Source organism: Cottoperca gobio, chromosome 19, assembly GCF_900634415.1.
Source record: "Cottoperca gobio chromosome 19, fCotGob3.1, whole genome shotgun sequence".
Lineage (NCBI taxonomy): Eukaryota > Metazoa > Chordata > Actinopteri > Perciformes > Bovichtidae > Cottoperca > Cottoperca gobio.
The window spans coordinates 10,849,876-10,867,743 of NC_041373.1; the positions used below are offsets into that span (position 1 = coordinate 10,849,876).

The window sequence follows — 17,868 nt, forward strand, 5'->3', positions numbered from 1 at the left end:
GTTTGGCAAGACAAACATGCACTCATGAGGGGAATGTTGGACACCATAAACTCCTCCTCGGTGGACAGTCAGAGATGAGACAGATTATGAATTTGATATTAACTCTAACCGAAAGGCCAAACTAGGAGCATGAGGCACATTTAATATCTAAACGTGGCTGCTCACACACACAAGTCATTTGCAAGTTCCAATACAAGATGATTATATGTGTTGATACGTGAAGGCAAGAGATGAAAATGATTAGAAATGTATCATGAGGCGCTGATTGTAGACAATATTAAACTGCACAAAGAAGCTTTTGTTCTCGAATTCCTGCAGCATTTCAGCCAGTATTGCCTCTGCTTTAATTTAATATCTATTTATTTTACTCCATTGTATGGGTTTTATTGAGGTTGCGCCTGCTTTATCTCCCCGATCTCAACCAGAAGTGAAGGTCAGGAGAGGCAGAGTACCTCTGTTTATTGGCTTCCATTGAGCCCATATGAGCTGATTTGGCTATCTGCTCTTGATATTAAGCTCTTTCATGGTATTTTGTGATATCCGGATATTGTTTATCACCACATTGAGATATTCTGTGTGAATTTACTACTGAATTAAATATTCTTCATCACTTTTGTAATATCCTCTCTGTAGCCTCATGCAGGATGTGAGAATCCTGCTGGATGTGTAAATGAAGCATGAAGTAAATCCTTATGTAGACTATTACTACTATAAAAACACAATATACTATTTCATCAGTGTCCTTCCATAAGCTATAAATCGTAAAAGGCTAAACTCCTCGACATTAGTGTGATAAGTCTGACCTTTGTACTCTCAAGGGTCACCTGTGAGTAATAATTATATTAAGTTCACCATCTTACACAGCTATATCATAAAATGAATCACATGCCTTAAATAATATATTGGATTATTATATTCAATATAACTATACCTCAATTTTGGAGCAAGTATATAGCTCTATGAATATTCATATCCATATTTCTCTTTTAAGGCCAGACTAAAAACCTATGTCTACTTCCAATCCTAGGCAAAAATTGATAAGATATGAGGAAAGGTGATCACATATGTAGCTCTCTGCACGCAAAACTAAGAATATATAACTTGTATTGTGTTCCCCAATGACTAATATTATTATAGTATTAAGGACTGCAGTACATTTGTGAAATATCTTAAATTCCATGAAGATTTTTTATTATAAATTGGTTTGGATTTGGAAAATAGTTTTAATATGATGGTAGACTATTGACAATCTTCTGTTAGTAATTCCTAATGTGTGTTGTTTATTCTGCTTTTGCTTGGATCACAATGAATTCCATGTTCACTTGGTTATTAGCACATGTGCAATCAACTAGCCTATGTCTACTCCAGTATAAGTACAATTCAAGGAAGTGGTATACTGTATGTACACATTTTGGGGGATTTTTCCTCATAATGTAATTTTACTCCATTACTCTGACAGCTGTAGTAACTAAATTACTTTGCAGGTGTAAATAAAAAGGAAGAACACTTGGTTATCCATAAATCATCATTAAAAACAAATGCCACTGCATGCATTTCACATGTAGGCTACTTGTGAAGTATTTTTCCACTGTGGTGTTGTTGTATTTCTTTCAACCACAGCTAGTCAGCCAAATTCTCAGTCCAAGGCATCATCGGAACATCACATGAAAATAACAGGAATCGTTCCCTAAATGCATCACGCAAACACTGCAGGACTGAGTGACGCGCCTGGCGTCATGTTCCCGTGTGCGAAATATGATGCTGCAGGTGCACGTGGTGTGTTGTTTACGTCTTCCAGGAACATTTGAAGTGCTGCTGGAGAGAAGGGGGGGCGGTGAAATTGTGAAACAGCTTCCCTGGATAGAGTTACACTGCTCAGCAGTTGGAAACAGACCTGTAAACCGACATTAATGACGCGGAAGATGCCGAGCTGAATTCCCTCATTATTGCTCTTAAACGGCCCTTTTAACAGCGCGAGACTTCCTCAGTATGTATTGTTTTTGTTTTAAAGCTCGTGCCAATCTTGTCTTTCGTCTCTTTGTTCTCTCCACAGGCTCCTCAAGTTGAAGTTGAAGCGTCCAAATGTCGTCAACAAAGCTGCAAAAAGCCTAAATGTCGCAGTTAGCATGCTTTCAGGATGCCTTTAAAGCAATACAACGATGCTGAAGCAATGGAAATAGCGGTTTCCGTTTAATTTGTTTAGTTTAACATATTGGATTTAGCTAGAACACCATGTTCTAAACAACATTGACAGTATTACAGTTTGTAACTGAGGGAAACCAAACATCTGATGCTATTTATTTCCTGCAGTGACATTGCAGGAAATAAATAGCGTCAGATGTTTGGTTTCCCTCAGTTACAAACTCAGTTATGTTGTCTCTTAGTCAAACTGCTTCTTCAGTTCAGTTTTCCTCTGATCTTTTTCTTTTTTCAGATAAAGTCTAGAATGCCTCATCTTGGAAGCCTGTTTACCCATTTTAATCTCACCTCCAAATCTTCAGAAAGTGTCCAAGGCCAGAGCCCACATCAGACACCAAAACTACCTGACTTTATTCAACATGCCAGGTAAGTGTTGTTTTACATAAATACATACATATGTTTACATTTACATTGTGCAATGTGCAAATAAATTGTTTTTAGTGATGATTACAGTGTTTTAGCATCGTTCAGCTTATTGTTTTGGTTTTGCTGTGTTCTCTGAAAAAGCTCTGGTAAACCTTCTGTAGCCTACACTACTACCTGCTCTGCACCAAACGGCAGACAGACAAAGTTAGCAGCTGTTATTTAGCAGCTAAAGAGCCAGATATTTCCCTGGTGGAGACCAAAATATAGCTTAAAGGAGAGTGAGTACTGGATTTACATTTGTAGGATGGACAGAAACACAACATGCCAACACGTTAGCTGTTACAATATGTTAATGTTGTGTTTGCGGCTTCTTCCAATGTCCCCAAGTGACCAACATCTAATCAATTAATGCAGCTTCAGAAGTGTTCTGTTTCGCAAAATACCTAACATTGCTTTATTTTCTATGCACTATCACTGCAGGAAACTCACCGGGATAAGAAAGGAAGATGTTTACTGCAATCTGCGTATCCCCGACCAGTTTCAGAACGCCAAAGATGACATAAACATTGTTATCCTCACAGGTTAGTATGTAGAAAGAAATGGCGTTTCATGATATTGTGTTAAAGGATTCAACATCATCGGAACGTTGGTTTTCGTAATATCAAGTTTTTTTCCAGGTGTTACATTTAAGTGAGCTATGATTGTTCTAATTGGCCTTTTTCCCAGCAGACATTTTGTCTTTTCAGAGTAGGAAAAACGCAGGTTTTACTAATAACATTAATGATGGCTCTGTTCTATTCAAACGCCTCAGTAAGCCATGACAGTGAACCAGCATGCACAATACAGGCACGCTCAAACTAAAGCAGCTAAATGGATCCAGCCATCCTTTTAATTGTATTATTTTCTACAGTGACATGTCAAAATGTCTTTATAGTCACATCCCAGATTTGTTTGAAAGTGTTACAAACGCACCAGCAGTGATCACTTTATATTTCCTTTTATATTTGAGGTATTTGTTCTAAAATATCAATGTAAGACGGTTAATACTGTCCAATGCTAATTCCCACCCAGTCATTTATATATCTAGCAATACAGTAATTTTCCAAATTCCTTTACGGAAAATGTTTTGTATCAGAATACGTATCGCTGTCGTGATGTTAAATTACATATACTGTGATGCAAGGTCCATTTTGCCTTGAGACCTTGAGAAAAGAATTAGCTATAGTATCTGTGATATTACACTATTGTTCTGAGTCTGTAAGTCTTCTCTTTCTTCTTTTCACTAAGGTCAGGGGATCTTCTGCATCGATGTAAAACCCTGCAGAGGCACGGTGTCCGCTCACAACCAGAACTGGCATGTTCGAGTGAAAGATGAGGACCAAAACTGTACCAATATCTGCATTGAGCAGATTGAAGATCCCCTCAAAGCTATCATGGTAAAAAAAAAAAAGAAGCTGTAACGTTGAAATGCCATCATGAAAACCTAAATGTCAAACTCTCTGGCACACTTGTGTCCAAGGTCCAATCAATTGTCCAGGACATTGTTTTCATCCGAACTCCAGCCGGGTTAAGAGATTCTGAGTCACCATGACAATTTATATGGAAATTTCAAACACTACAGCGGGGCTTCCTAAACTTCCCAAGTGGTCACTCTTCATTTGAAAGGCCATAATTATGTTCAGAGGGGGAGGGTGAAAGCAGGCAGGTGCCTAAACACAGCTGTCACCTTATGTGCTTGGGTCTGTTAGGAGTCATTCATTTCCATCTCTATAGATGCTCAATTTGGACCGGCAGCCTGACAGAAGAGTCTGACGGCAAACACACACTGCATTATTTAAATAGTTCTGCCTGAATTGAATGTGTTAACTTCATTAATTGACACTAAGCAGATACAGCTCCACAGTCTCGGCCAATTTACAGTTGTATAATTTCTTAAAGTGGGTCCTTTTTTTTTTTGAAATTGAAAAGTAGGCATCTGCATTTGTGTGTCTTTTAGGTCATTATATAACTGTTTAATACAAAGGCATCCTGTGTGAATGTTAACACATGCTGACTATCGTTTCTGCTTTAATAAACTCTTAATTTGAAGCCGATGAATTGATCAGTCTGTCAGCGGAACAATCATGAACAACAATTCTGATAATCGATTGATCGTTTGCTACATTTATATTTGTATGTCATTGTAAATGAAGTGTCTCTGTTGGTTAGATAGATAAGATAAGATTGATAAGATAACCCCTAGGGCTCTAGGTACCAATAACAAAACAATACTTTTTTCTACACTTTTCTTTAAAGAATACAAACATGTTTTTTTCTAAAATACCAGCGTTTTATTTAACAAATAAATCAAAATGTTCTCAAATGTCAAACACAAGCAGAACTTTGATTCAAACATACTGTCAATAATCAGCAGAATTATTACTTAAATCAGAGACAAATGGGACCAGACATTGAATACCAGCTGTTTTTACTGCTGCTTCTTGAAGCTACAGACATATTTAGTTCAGTACCAAAAAACTATTGATTGGTTCCCGACCTTACTTTTGACCATTTTCCCTGTTTCCTGAACTTTTTATAGACTAAATGATTTATCCGAAACTAATTCTCCTTACTTCCCTTAATTCTTCTCTTCCAGACCAAGACGGCTAACTTTTGTGGCCATTTAAAGAGGAGTGGAGTGTCGGTGCGCCAAAGCCTCTTCTTCCCCAGGGTTGTCTTCCTCTCTCCGGACTGCGAGCTGGATGAGGAGCTGAGGAAGAGGAGGGAGCTGGTCTCCCACAGCCAGATAGACGACTTCCTCAGATCTTTCAGGGAGGGCTACATGGCCTGGATATCAGATGCACTGACTCCATCCTGGCTCTCTGGTGAGCGGTTCCTTAAGAGATAAACACTAAAACATTGAGGGATTTAATTAATGTTCTTATACTGAAGAAATCTGCTTGTGCAGACTGCTCGTCTAAAGTAGACAGAATGAAACAGACTGCTGCACTAGTGTAAAGAAGAGTTGTTATTCAGCATGTTTTCAATACTAATACACTTGTTTAAATTCAAGTATCAGTGTTGTTTTCCTTGATTCTAGTGCAGTTCTCTGCCTTATTTTGTCTTGTTTAATGATAGTGAAAACTGCCGATAAGTTTTGGAAACTTTTAGGCACTGACTATTAATCGTAATGTCATTTTACATGGGACATTTGTTGCATGTCATGCCATGTCATCTATCTCTCCCCTCATTTCCTCTCATCTCTCTGCTGTTGACTCTCTAAAAAAGACATAAAATGCCACCAAAAGACTCAAATAATCTTACTAAAATTGAAAATGTGCTAGATAAAAAGACTTTGAGGACTCAACAACTTGACAAGTTTGATTATTTATTTAATTACATTTTGTTACATTATAATGACTTCCACCACCAGTCTCTTTCATGTTCTTTTTTTGTATTCTGCAGGTCATCTGTCATACAAGCAGATGGAGTCAGTGCGGGAGGTCCTGAGGAGGGTGGGGACTTGGGATCTGGTGCGGCTGCACTGTGGTGAGCAGCTGAAAGGAGACTTCCAGGCCTGCCAGTACATCGCTCTCAACCGACAGGAGACAGACACGCTCGAGTTTTCCAGAGTCAAGACCCTGTCAGCTGATTCGCTGTGGTCCCTGCTGGGACACGCTCCTCAGGTCAGTCCACTCTGATGAGCTACCAGGTCCAGAGGTACCGTCTGTACATGAGAGCTGAAGGCTGCCTCAACAGCTTCAAATAATAATGTAAAGCAAAAAGCCCAACGTGAACCAGAAGACCAGCAGGTGGCAGTAGTACTTTATGACTATGACTGTGAGTTGTTAGGCATTCCCCTCTTTTTCTGAGAACTGGAAAAACAAAGGCTTGAGTAAGACTAAAGATTGCAGAACATCAAAGCACTTTTACAAATATTTGCAAACAATTAGGGCCATTTTTAAATTAGAAAATGTCAGAATATGACTTTATACAGACATCAGATCAGGTTATTACGATAAAACTTTGGTCAAAAGACCTTCAAATTAATGAAAATCTCAGGTTTTACAGTTTTTTTACTGATGTTTTAGAATGATCCAGCTAAGTCCAACTAATAAAAGGCTTTTCTTTATTTAGAAGTGAAACAGTGAGAGTTATTGTGGTCATTTAAAAAAATCTTTATTTCACAAACTAGATAAAGATGAATGAGGATTTTTTTTACACTGTTTTAAAAACATGTTTCCCTCTAGTGTGCTCTCAGATAATTTCCAATTAACGCTCCTAGTGTTAATTACTGCCCTAACTCTCCAGTTTTTTATTGAGGTAAGTCACTCTGCCTGCCTACAAGGTACTCAGTAGCTCACTTGATTGAATCAAGTCATTGAATATGAATAGGCATCATTTGAGCTCATTCACATCCTCAGGTCGGTAGATAATTATTGTTTATGTTATTGCGAGGTAATGATTATGATTAGTTGCATGTTGTCTCTCCAGGTGGCATGAAAGGACATCTTAACTGTCAATGTGACAGTGAATGTGAAGGTTGACTCTGAGTGATTCGGATATTTACACCAAATGATAGTTGTTTTGGTGACATTTCTTCACGCTTCAGTGCTACTTGTTGGAGAAATTAGTTGTTGAATGAAGTAATTATATATAATTGTTAGACAGTAAAAGGTCAGAGCTCTTAAGGTCCAGTGGGTACGACCCCTGGTCAGCATCCATTACAGATTTCACTCAGCCTGAGCTTTCCTTACAGACTACACTCAGGCTTTAGTTCACACCCCCTCACCCCAAACATCCAGACTGCATGTACTCTCGCCTCCAGCTGCTGTGTATTTGATACATGACCCAACAATCATTAGACAGTCTCCAGTGGGCCCTTTTCTAGCCCAAGGGGACACACAAGGCGACAACAAAATATATTATTTTCAAAGAAATATTTGTAAATGGAGGCAGTGTTAGGCGAACACCCCCCCCCCCCCCCCATAGTTCACAAAGAAATGTGACTCTCTGTTTTACCCTGCTTAGCATGTTAAAATACAATAGACAGTATATATTTGTTACAAGTGTATGATTCTTAACATTTAGTTAGAATAACCACCAAAAAAACATAGCTTTGCCGTTGGAGTCGTACTATAATCTTAAGTAAAGCATTTGCTCCTTTTGGAGTCCATGACTGTGTCACCCGCTCCATCTTAAGCAAAAAAAAAGAAAGAAAGGTCTTTGGTCGTGTGCAGCAGCTGCGAGGGGAAGCTTGGGGGGAGTCAAAGAAACTTGATAGTTCCCCCAGGCGTACTTTCAGAGCCCAGAAATAATGCATGCTTTTGATTTGTTACTTGTAAACACACAGGATAGAAGATCTGCGATATGACTCACAGTTTTACTCGGGCATCTGTTTGGTTGTAAGAGGTGGCACCAGATGCATCCACAAAGCCACCGTGGAGTCACTAGGTGTGTTTTTCTGCGGGCTCAGTCAATTATTCTGTGGAGAATGGGATGTCTACAAGTCCCCAAAGTGGAGAATGATTGAGTAGAGTGGCTGTAATTTATTAATTATGGTCTATATTCTTAGACCACGGTTCTGGCTTCATTCAATTTGTATGGATTGAGAGGTAATTACTGTGTGTGTGTGTGTGTGTGTGTGTGTGTGTGTGTGTGTGTGTGTGTGTGTGTGTGTGTGTGTGTGTGTGTGTGTGTGTGTGTGTGTGTGTGTGTGTGTGTGTGTGTGTGTGTGTGTGTGTGTGTGTGTGTGTGTGTGTCTATTCTGAAATGTGACTGTTTCATGAGGTCTTTGCACCAGTTCATATAATCCTGTTTATTCAGGAGGAGTAGAAATGGAGCCCCTGTGTTTATAAAAAAGTCTCCTTACTCACGTTCAGCATATAGAGTGTCTACTAATTGCATAGCTGAGAAACAACAATTGAGTTCCTACGACCGTAACTTGACTACACCACCCAGTCAGCTGATTAATAGAAGAAAAGCCACCATGCGAAAAGGCTGCAAATTCACCACCAACATCCCGACGGACAAATAATCAGACCTCGGTTACCGTAGATACATCTTGTCTCTCTGACTGGCTGCAGATTCCACACGGGTGTAGCTTGTTAATTTAACTCCGCTTTAACTTTAACATTCCTCTCTGTTTGGCCATCTCCCAGGCTGCACGTGTCACAGGCCTGTAATGGACAGTCTGGTGCGCCCGGTGCTTAGCAAAGAAAAGGCAGAGAGGCGAGACATCAACCGCTTTGTGGTGATAATGAATGGAAGCACACAAAAGGCCAGGAGCTGGCCATTTACAAAGCCTGCAAATTCTGCTGTCTAAATAGATAATATTGGCAACCACTGCAGCTTTTTGGTCTCTTTTTTTATGTCGAGGAAAAAAACGAATTTGTCCATTAAAAGAAAATATATATAATTACTTTTGCTATTGAATATAAAAACATTTATAATGGCCATTCACATATATGGCAGAATCCTGTGTATAGTGGAGAAAATGAAACAATCCTACATGAACATTTGTGAAAGCCTGTGTGCTTTTGGGCCTCAGAAACAACACGGGTGCGTTTGTTTTGTTTACCAGACGTCAACCAAGAAAGAAATACTTACAATTTGTTTCGCCAAAAGTGCAATTTATCAGTACTAAATTTGATGGAAGGATGATTTCTGTACTAAAGAAAGATAATTCTGAAGATTGTCCCAGGAAGAAAGAACTATTAGTTTCATTTTTCAACGAAAATGAAAATTGAGGGGAAATTACCAGGATGTTCAGATTTCTGTAATTGCAGCATCGCTCTCGAAAGTAAACTGGAATTGGAAATAATTTGCACCAGAGTGTGTGTAGGAAGCTACAGAGAAAAGCTAACCATGCAATTACACATGAGAAGGGTGCTGCAGAATCACAAGTGTCTGTAATGAACTAGTGAAGACACCAGCACTTATACGGTGGAAGGTAATGATAAAAGCTGCCTTGTAATAGCGTGTGATTAAACTTGGTAAAAATCTATTTTTTCACTCGAGCGCTAAACCGCTGTGAAGAGTCCCGCGGAGAGATTCTGCGTCTGTCAATTTGAAGATGACTCGATGTGTTTCCTCCAAATTCATCACCCAGCATGTAATACCAGTCATGTTTGAGAGCTCTTCAAGCGCTCTTCTGTTAATTTAGTTAAACATCAACCAGTAGAGTTCATGTTTTACACATTCCTACTTAACACAGGTGGAGATTGAGTTTCAGTAAATTTGAATACATGTTTAAAATAAACCTCCAAGCCATTAATATTCATTACAAAATAATTTCTTCGAATGTGGAATGAGCTGTGGTCGTGCAAGACACACAGTTGGTAATACTGTCTGTGATATCCATTAATATTGTATGCGTATATTGTATACTGCATGCATTATACGCTGTAAGAGGTCTAATTCACATATATATATGTATATATGTATATATACATATATATATATATATATATATATATATAGAGGTCTAATTCACATATATATATGTGTATATATATATATATATATATATGCTGTATATATTATTATCTCTCATACACAATACACAGTACGTTTGACCAATATAATGACTGAGTGGGTGAAGGCAAATAATAGATCAGAAAACCATTAGATAATATCACTTTACACTTTATATCAATATGTATTGCCCAGCCAGAGGAATAGATGCCTTTTCTTCGTCTTGTATGATAGTTAACTCGATATCTTCGTGTTTTCGACTATATGTCAGATTAAAAAAAGCAATTTAACAACATTACTTTGGTTTCTGGAAAACTATGTTGTAGACTGAATGATTAATTAAGAAAATGACGTGCAGATTAATCAGTGATGAAAATAATTGTTAGTTGCAACCGTAATTATATGATCACAGCATACTAATATGGCTCCACTGAAGCTCCATAAACAACAATAATTCATTTGTGCCCAAACCTTTGCTATGGTAAATTTAATAAGACCATATAGGCTTCATACAAGATGTTTAATGATTCTCATCCAATTTAGCATTAACTGCTGGATTTAGTATCTAACGGAAACTTTCCTTTGGTCACTGGCCAAGATGTTAATTTTAACTCGGGAAGCTCAGCTATTTGTTTTGGGGATTCAGGATATTACAGTGATCCCCACAGTATAGGTTGTAAGATATGATCAATAGGGATTCATGAATAATGAAGAGGCCGAGTGGAGCAGAGACACTTAATTACAGTTTCAAAAGCCATTCTCGTTAATTGAGGAGAATAAAGGTGGTGAAGTGGACTGCAACATTAGAGGTTTTTTTATCTGTAGCCTTTTTCTTTTTCTTTTTTATTCTACAGAAAGACCCTCAGCGCCAGCTTAAAAACACCAGCTGGTAATTAGCAAGTTCTCACTCTTTTCTCAATTTGATGAATTCCCATTGTTTGACATTTAATATCACATTTGTTTTGTGTGCTCGGTCCATTTCCTCTGACCACCTGTGAGCAGACTATCGTTCTTTTAATGTGGAGGCTAATATGCTGCATATCCAGACACTGTGTGGCCGCTGTGTGCTGCAGATACAGTATTTAATTGACAGCCCTGCCATCTGTTACGGTTATGTGAAATTATGGATAAACTAGTTAACAGACACTTTGGCCCATTGTCTGTTGTTTTGATAATCACCCTTAATAACGGACGGCATCAATATGGTCTTTAAACCTGATTTGGGAGTTAATGGAGTCAGATGGGGGCAGTCAGTGTATGCTCTGGGGGTAATGCTGTTAGAGATGTTCGTAAAGAGCAAATTAAATCAGTCATAGATTGTGCCCTCTCAAGTCAGCCAGACAACCAGACCCATTGAGGAGAAAAAGGAGGGGGATTCATATTTTAACCTCTCGCGGAAAATTCACTTATGTGGATGGAAAATAAAGTCAGAGCTGGATGAATGGATGTAAATGGTTATTGGCGAGAGTCTAATGGCTTCCTGTTAGCTGAGGCAGGTTGGTTGGAAGCAGAGACGTTGCTATTTACAACTCAACCAGCCGTGTTTTGCATTCATGACTTTAGACAAATGTACTTAAACGGTAATGTCACCAAACCAAAGTTTCGGCATCTTAATGGATGGTCCGCATCTGGAGTTCAATTTTGATGTTAGAGTATTTCAGGCAGGAAGTATTGTAGTGATTCTTCAAACGGGCCGATGAATTTTCTTCTGATAAGCTTAGTTAAGGATTAGATTAGTTGGTCAATTGGAAATTATTCAACAACAATATTGATTACAGATTAATCAGATAAACATTCACTCGTTCCAGATTCTCAAATGTGAGGATTTCCTGCTTTTTACTTTCTTATATATATTTAAAATGAATACCTTCTGCCTTTTGAACTTTGTCAAAATAAGCAGTTTGAAGATTGACATCTTATTCACAAAACAATTATCCAGTTAATTGAATAATCCAACTTCAACGAATTGCTGATAATCCAGCGATTCACACCCCTCTCAGCAGGTAGTTAATTGATTCACCCAGTGAGCCAAACCACACAGTGTTTTCCTAATTGCCTTGTTAAATCCATCTGAAATGACAGCGAACCACTTTTGGTCCGATTCCATCACATTTGGCGCGTCGACAAACATGTTTGCTGCGCCAGAGGTGTGCTGCTCGGTGTTCCTCCCCATCTGTGTCTAGTGAGACACAGCGTGGAACAAAGAGCCCGTCGTCTGAAGCTGGTGTGGCGTTACGCTCACTCAGAGTTCACCTGAAACACTGCACCCATGGCTCCAGGTAACAGCCCCCGCTGACTGATACCCCACTGGGATTCTTTGACTTTATCGGGAGAAACAATCTGAACTTTGTGAATGGCAATACACGCAGGTGGTGACACGTCCCTACCAATTACACAGTTCCTCACATTATTCATGTTTGTCAGACCTGTCAGACCTTTAATTGCAAATAATTCCATTTATACTTTTACAATTAGTTCTACAGTGTGTGTGGTCACAATGCAAAGTGTATAAGGCAAGTTTATAAAGAAATGGTTTGGGATTTCTGACACCCTACAGGTAGAAGCTAAGGAAACCAGTGAGGTCGCTATCAGCTGTTTGTAAGGAGACGTTAGAATGAGCCGTCGTCTTGAGTTTAAGAGGGTAAAAGGTGAACAGCGTACCAAAGGCAGGATTTATGACTATTAGTAGACGGTAAATAAGAAGACGGAGATTGTCTCGTTGAAATGTGAGTAGTGATGTCATTCACAAGACTCCCCCTCCCCGACACTGAAAGTGAGAGGTGTATCAGGGGTAGACACCGTTAGGTGAGCTCTTAGCCCTTTGTGTGACACCCAACCTTAGCCCCAAGGGTCCTGTCCTTGCCATTAAGTGTTACACACACACACACACACACACACACACACACACACACACACACACACACACACACACACACACACACACACACACACAAACACACATTCAGGCCTGTCTGTGCTTGAAATAGTTTTAATTCTCGTACATTGTGGACATTTCACAGTCAAAAGAGACTTTATATTTTGTAACTATTGGCTGGTTGAAAGGTGTGCCGCTGTGGCATGCTACTTTTAAGTGTAGGATGCAGGTTGCACTTCAAATAACATTGGGTTTTTTTATGTCAGCAGCTCCTTCCTTGTTTTTCAACTGTACTTTAGATACAGTATCATCTTTACCCTGAGACACTTGCCTCAAGTGGCTGTGAGGGTAACATGCAGTGACAGTTCCTGTACCTGACACACCATCTCTGCTGAACAACACCTGGCAGGCAGCTTGTCTAGACCACACAGAACTTCCCTCTTTGAGTTCATGCCAAAGACGGCTGCATACTTCCTTCCTGTATGTGGTAAAACACGATCAATCAAAACACCGTTAATCAAACCCGTTTCGGTTATTTTGATTTTAAATATATACAGTATTTTATCTGTAGCTTTTCTGTTGTATTATATTTACCTCCATCAAGAAGCTAATGTTTTGAAGCCTGTTAAGTTTAGTTTTTACTGTATTTTGCGTTTCAGGGTGAATCTGTTTGTTTAGGACGCGTTCATTTTAGCCTAAATGATTCTCGCCAGCTTGAATTGTTAATCAACACTCTCCCTACAGGTTTCTAGGGATGTCCTTGACTAAAGAAATGAGTCAATTAGTTGATTTAATCGACAGATCTGAGAAACTGACTTCCTCCACAAAGGAAGATTTGATTCCATACCATTTACCCATAGCTGGTTTCCAGATTGTAGTAGACAGTTATGAACAGAAGTTGTTTTTGTGCAAACGTTAACCCATAAACATGGTGCAAAATGTGATTGCATTCTGCCTTTTGGATGATGCTACAGAAATAGAATACATTTAAATGTCTATAAATTCAATTTTGCACAATTCATCCTTAAAAATGTATTATACTTATACTTAATATATATATACTTAATATACTTTTAAAATATTCTCATATGATTTAGGTTTTCTCCCAAGACACCATGGTCATATGCATATTTTGATGCAGATCTGGATTTAGATGCAGCTTTCCGAACATTTTCTTTAATTAAAATAACATTAAGAGGATTGTGCGCGATGGGGGTAAATGCTCTTTGTGTGCGTTCCCACAATGCACTATGTGTCTTTCAGACTATGTGAAGTGAGTAGTTTTTCTATTTATGTCCGGGTTTGAATGATGCAAAAACATTATTTTGTCTGCGCCACAAAGATGGAAGTACTCAACTTTAGTTCCATTAAATTAAATAATTACTATTACGTTTGGCTATGATTTGTTAGAATAATTCCTCTGTGATGTCTTTGTGCTGGTGTATGCGCCTCTCTGCCACCAGCTGTCATGAAGCTATTTTTTCCTGCATCCCAAATTAATAGACACTCATTCTGAAGTGTCTGATGCTATTGTAATACAAGCCATGTGGCATTCGGCCAAGGCTGCAATATAAGACACAATTGTTCGCCCTGTTTTAATGCACAGTAATAAGTAAGTAAATGGTTGAAAGATGTGTGTGAAATCGCAGTGGCCTTTGTTGCAGATAATTAGTTTAGCAGCAAGAGTGTGCAGGTGTTGAGGGTGTGCTGTGTGCTCGTGTTGTGTTATCGACTTGCTCATATTCGTAGGCTGTCAGGGGTGCCGCACTTCCCATCAGCCCCAAATACACCAACCTCTTCACTATTAAAATGATCACTTTCAATAGCAGACAAAGGAAAGAGGGAACATATCTAGTGCAGGGTATTCTCCCCACCTCTAATGCTTATCTGCCTTTTGATGTTGGCGTAATAAAAGGCCTATTGGGCTTCCACAATGACCTGCAAAATGGACAAGGGCCGATATACTGGGCTCTGACTGTCGCTACCATTAACTAAAAGGCCCAGACATTATGGAGAGCCGGGGATGAAAGAACATGGAAAAAAAATAATAATTGAAAAATTGCCTAATGCTAAAGTGAAAGAAAATGGAACTGTGAAAAGGCACTGTAATATTCTGTTATCCCCTGTAAATGCAGCCAAACAAGAGATGCAGCGAGGTATTCTTTTTGAAATGGATGTGGTTCAATTACCCGCATGTCTAAATCTAGTTAAGGCTTCCATTGTCAGGCTCAAACATAACAGGCAGTTTTGATGTAGTGTTAAAGCGTATTATGCCCTACAACCTACATAAAATCAAGAGAGCTATGACTCCATTCAAGATGTGGAGGGGAATTAAAATAGCTTACAGTGAGAACAAGGTTAATTTAATATTTATTCGGTTTCAGACTGCCGTTTGGTTTACTCTTCCAAAAATGTGTTTTAGCGGGATTGTGGAAAATATTACAGTATTTTTCTTTTCTCTTTTTAAGCCCATTTCAGTGGATGACTAATTGGCTCCTGATCAGAATCTCCTCGCAATTATTGTCTTTCGATAAAAGGTGAAGGGATTTGTTTTAGCCTGTAACACATTTGACCAAGTATAAAACTACAAACATGTTCAAATTGGAATGGAACCAACAAATAGGCATGGTATATCTGAAAAAGATTATTAATTAAATAAGTCGCTCTCAGTAGGCATCTGAGTTAAATCTGGTTCAAAAGTTGTAGTTTTTGTATAGAGGTCTATGTTACATAAAACTGTTATTTCTATTTTATTTCAAGGAATACATTTCAAAGAAAGGTTACCTGTTGCCAATTGAAATGCGGGTGTTTAAATGCTGTTTCATCAACAGTAATATGTAACCATAATGTGTTTTTAAAATGTTTAACTAAATATAGCCCAGTTTTGTCGTGGGTACCTTTCCATCTTTTACCTGAAAATCATCAAATCAATACTTTCAGGGTCAAGTTTGACAGACTGCAAGGCCACAGACTAAGCAACAACTTGCTCGTGCAGAGGTCAAATGTGAACGTCATGAGCGTCTGCTTAGCTCTAGGCAGAGGTCAGAGGTCTCAGTCAGGGTCATGACTCCAGCCAAAGCCCCAAAATCCAAGAACAGCATCTTATTTTATAGCCACTTCTGTACAAACTCTCCCTTTGTATAACATTAATTATCTGGTGACTTCTCTCCGTCCTACTCTGCAGGTAACAGTTAAAATGTACAAGCGTGGATCTCAGGGCTGGCTGGGTAAATCCCTCAACGCCACCACCACCATCCCCTCCAACACCTATGTGATCTTCAGGATCAGCGGGGAGGAAGCAGACGCCAAAATCTCAGCAAACAGCATTCACAGCATCACTCTCAGCCACTGACCGTGTGTTTCAGTCTATACAGAGGATAGCCATCACATCATGGCGCTGCGGCGAGAGGAAGCATTCTTAATGACAAGTATGCAGATGCAAGAAAACCAAACCACTTAATTTAGCTCAAACTTAATCACGTTTTTTCTGAGTGCCTTTTACTATGCAGTGTTTGTAGTTTGTTATACTGTCTTAAAAATACCATTTCTGACTGTCTTTGAGCATTTATTGTAGGCCAATTTCCCCCTGATTCTGCAACCCTTAGTGGCAATATTATGTTAATGAAGATGGTTTCAGACAATTAGCCCGATTAACTTTCTCTTGTTTTGAATTTCTAGGGCTGGCCCACACTTTACACCGGCCATTAATGAATCATTACGCTAGCTGATTGTGTCACATCAGTTCAGGATTGAAGTGTTTAATGTGTTAATTGTGGCGGTTACGATGAGGGCCGAGCGTGTTACTGCCTCTGTGGGCACTGATTTACGGTCTGTTTAGATGGTGTAACTGTAAGGTGCTTTATTAATATGCTCCAGCACACAGAGAAGATGATAACATATTCAAGAGCACCACCAGCACCATTCATAACTGAGTCACTTTCCATCAGTTACCAGGCTTACACAGCTGCGCTAACAGCTAGCAATTGTATTTACTGTGCCTGGTAGTGGGCAAAATGAAGTTATTTCCATTAAGATATCAGTGCCTTTAGCTAATGCAATAGAGGCAGCTCTCTGTGTTGATGGTATCTCCTTGCATGGCATCTCTCTACCTGAAACATCATTACACTGTACTCAAGCTCCTCACTTGTTCAAATGTCTGTTTTACCTGAGGAACAGATTGTACAAACAGCATTGTGTTGTTTGCATTTGTACGTGCACATTTTTTAGACTGTGGTTCTCTTTGTCAACATTGCTCGAATTTCTAAGGTTTCTGACGCGTTTATTGTCTTTGCATATTTAAACTTAAGTACTAAGAAGTGTCCTCAGGAACTGTTTTCTCCACAGCACTTGACAAGCAATATTGATAATATCAGTTGATATGGAATGAGAAGGATTTAGAGAAATATGTCATTCTGAGTGGTGGGTGCATGCAGGGTAATATGAATGTTTTGCTTTTCTTAAACAAAAAAACTGCAAGCACTTTCAGTATCAAGCCAAATTGATTGTCAACTATACTCTTCAGTTGATTGATTTAAGCATTATTGTTGTATTGTTTTATATTATTCATTAGTGTGTGTGTGTGTTTTTTTCTTTTTAGTCATGGTATCCTCAATTGTTTTTTATGTTTAATTGTATTTGTACTATTTGGTGTCATAATAAAAAGATTTGATGATGTAATGCTTCTTATTCAAAGTCACTTGTTGTCATTACTAGGCCACAAGGTTTCTTCAAAGCTTCATTTGGGAGATGGAGGGCATCCATCGACAGCTCACTCTGCTCTTTGAAAGCATGCAGCGCGTCTCCAGCGCGGTAAAAGACTGGATATTAGGAATGGATGACTGGCCACCGGGACAAAGAGAGCTCTGTCGGGCAGCGTGGTGGCGAGAGGGAGGGGAAGCTCAGCGGAAATGGACATGGCGATCAGACCAGAACATAGTGTGACAAGGTAACAAGGTAAACTGATCCCAGGCTGC

The 17,868-nt window shown here is 39.0% G+C and overlaps 1 protein-coding gene across 2 annotated transcripts; it reads left to right on the forward strand.

Annotated features, from left to right (window-relative positions):
* The first annotated feature begins 1,827 nt into the window (after positions 1 to 1,827).
* On the forward strand, positions 1,828 to 17,577 carry LOC115024465 (uncharacterized). Of its 2 annotated transcripts, XM_029456032.1 has the most exons (7): positions 1,828 to 1,987; positions 2,435 to 2,565; positions 3,046 to 3,146; positions 3,853 to 4,001; positions 5,201 to 5,429; positions 6,010 to 6,230; positions 16,080 to 17,577. In XM_029456032.1, the coding sequence occupies exons 2-7, from the start codon at positions 2,447 to 2,449 to the stop codon at positions 16,245 to 16,247; spliced, it is 987 nt and encodes a 328-aa protein (XP_029311892.1). In that variant the 5' UTR covers positions 1,828 to 1,987; positions 2,435 to 2,446; the 3' UTR covers positions 16,248 to 17,577. The 2 variants fall into 2 exon arrangements, with proteins under 2 accessions (XP_029311892.1, XP_029311891.1); XM_029456031.1 differs by lacking the exon at positions 1,828 to 1,987 and having other exon boundaries at positions 2,327 to 2,565.
* Positions 17,578 to 17,868: the final 291 nt, after the last annotated feature.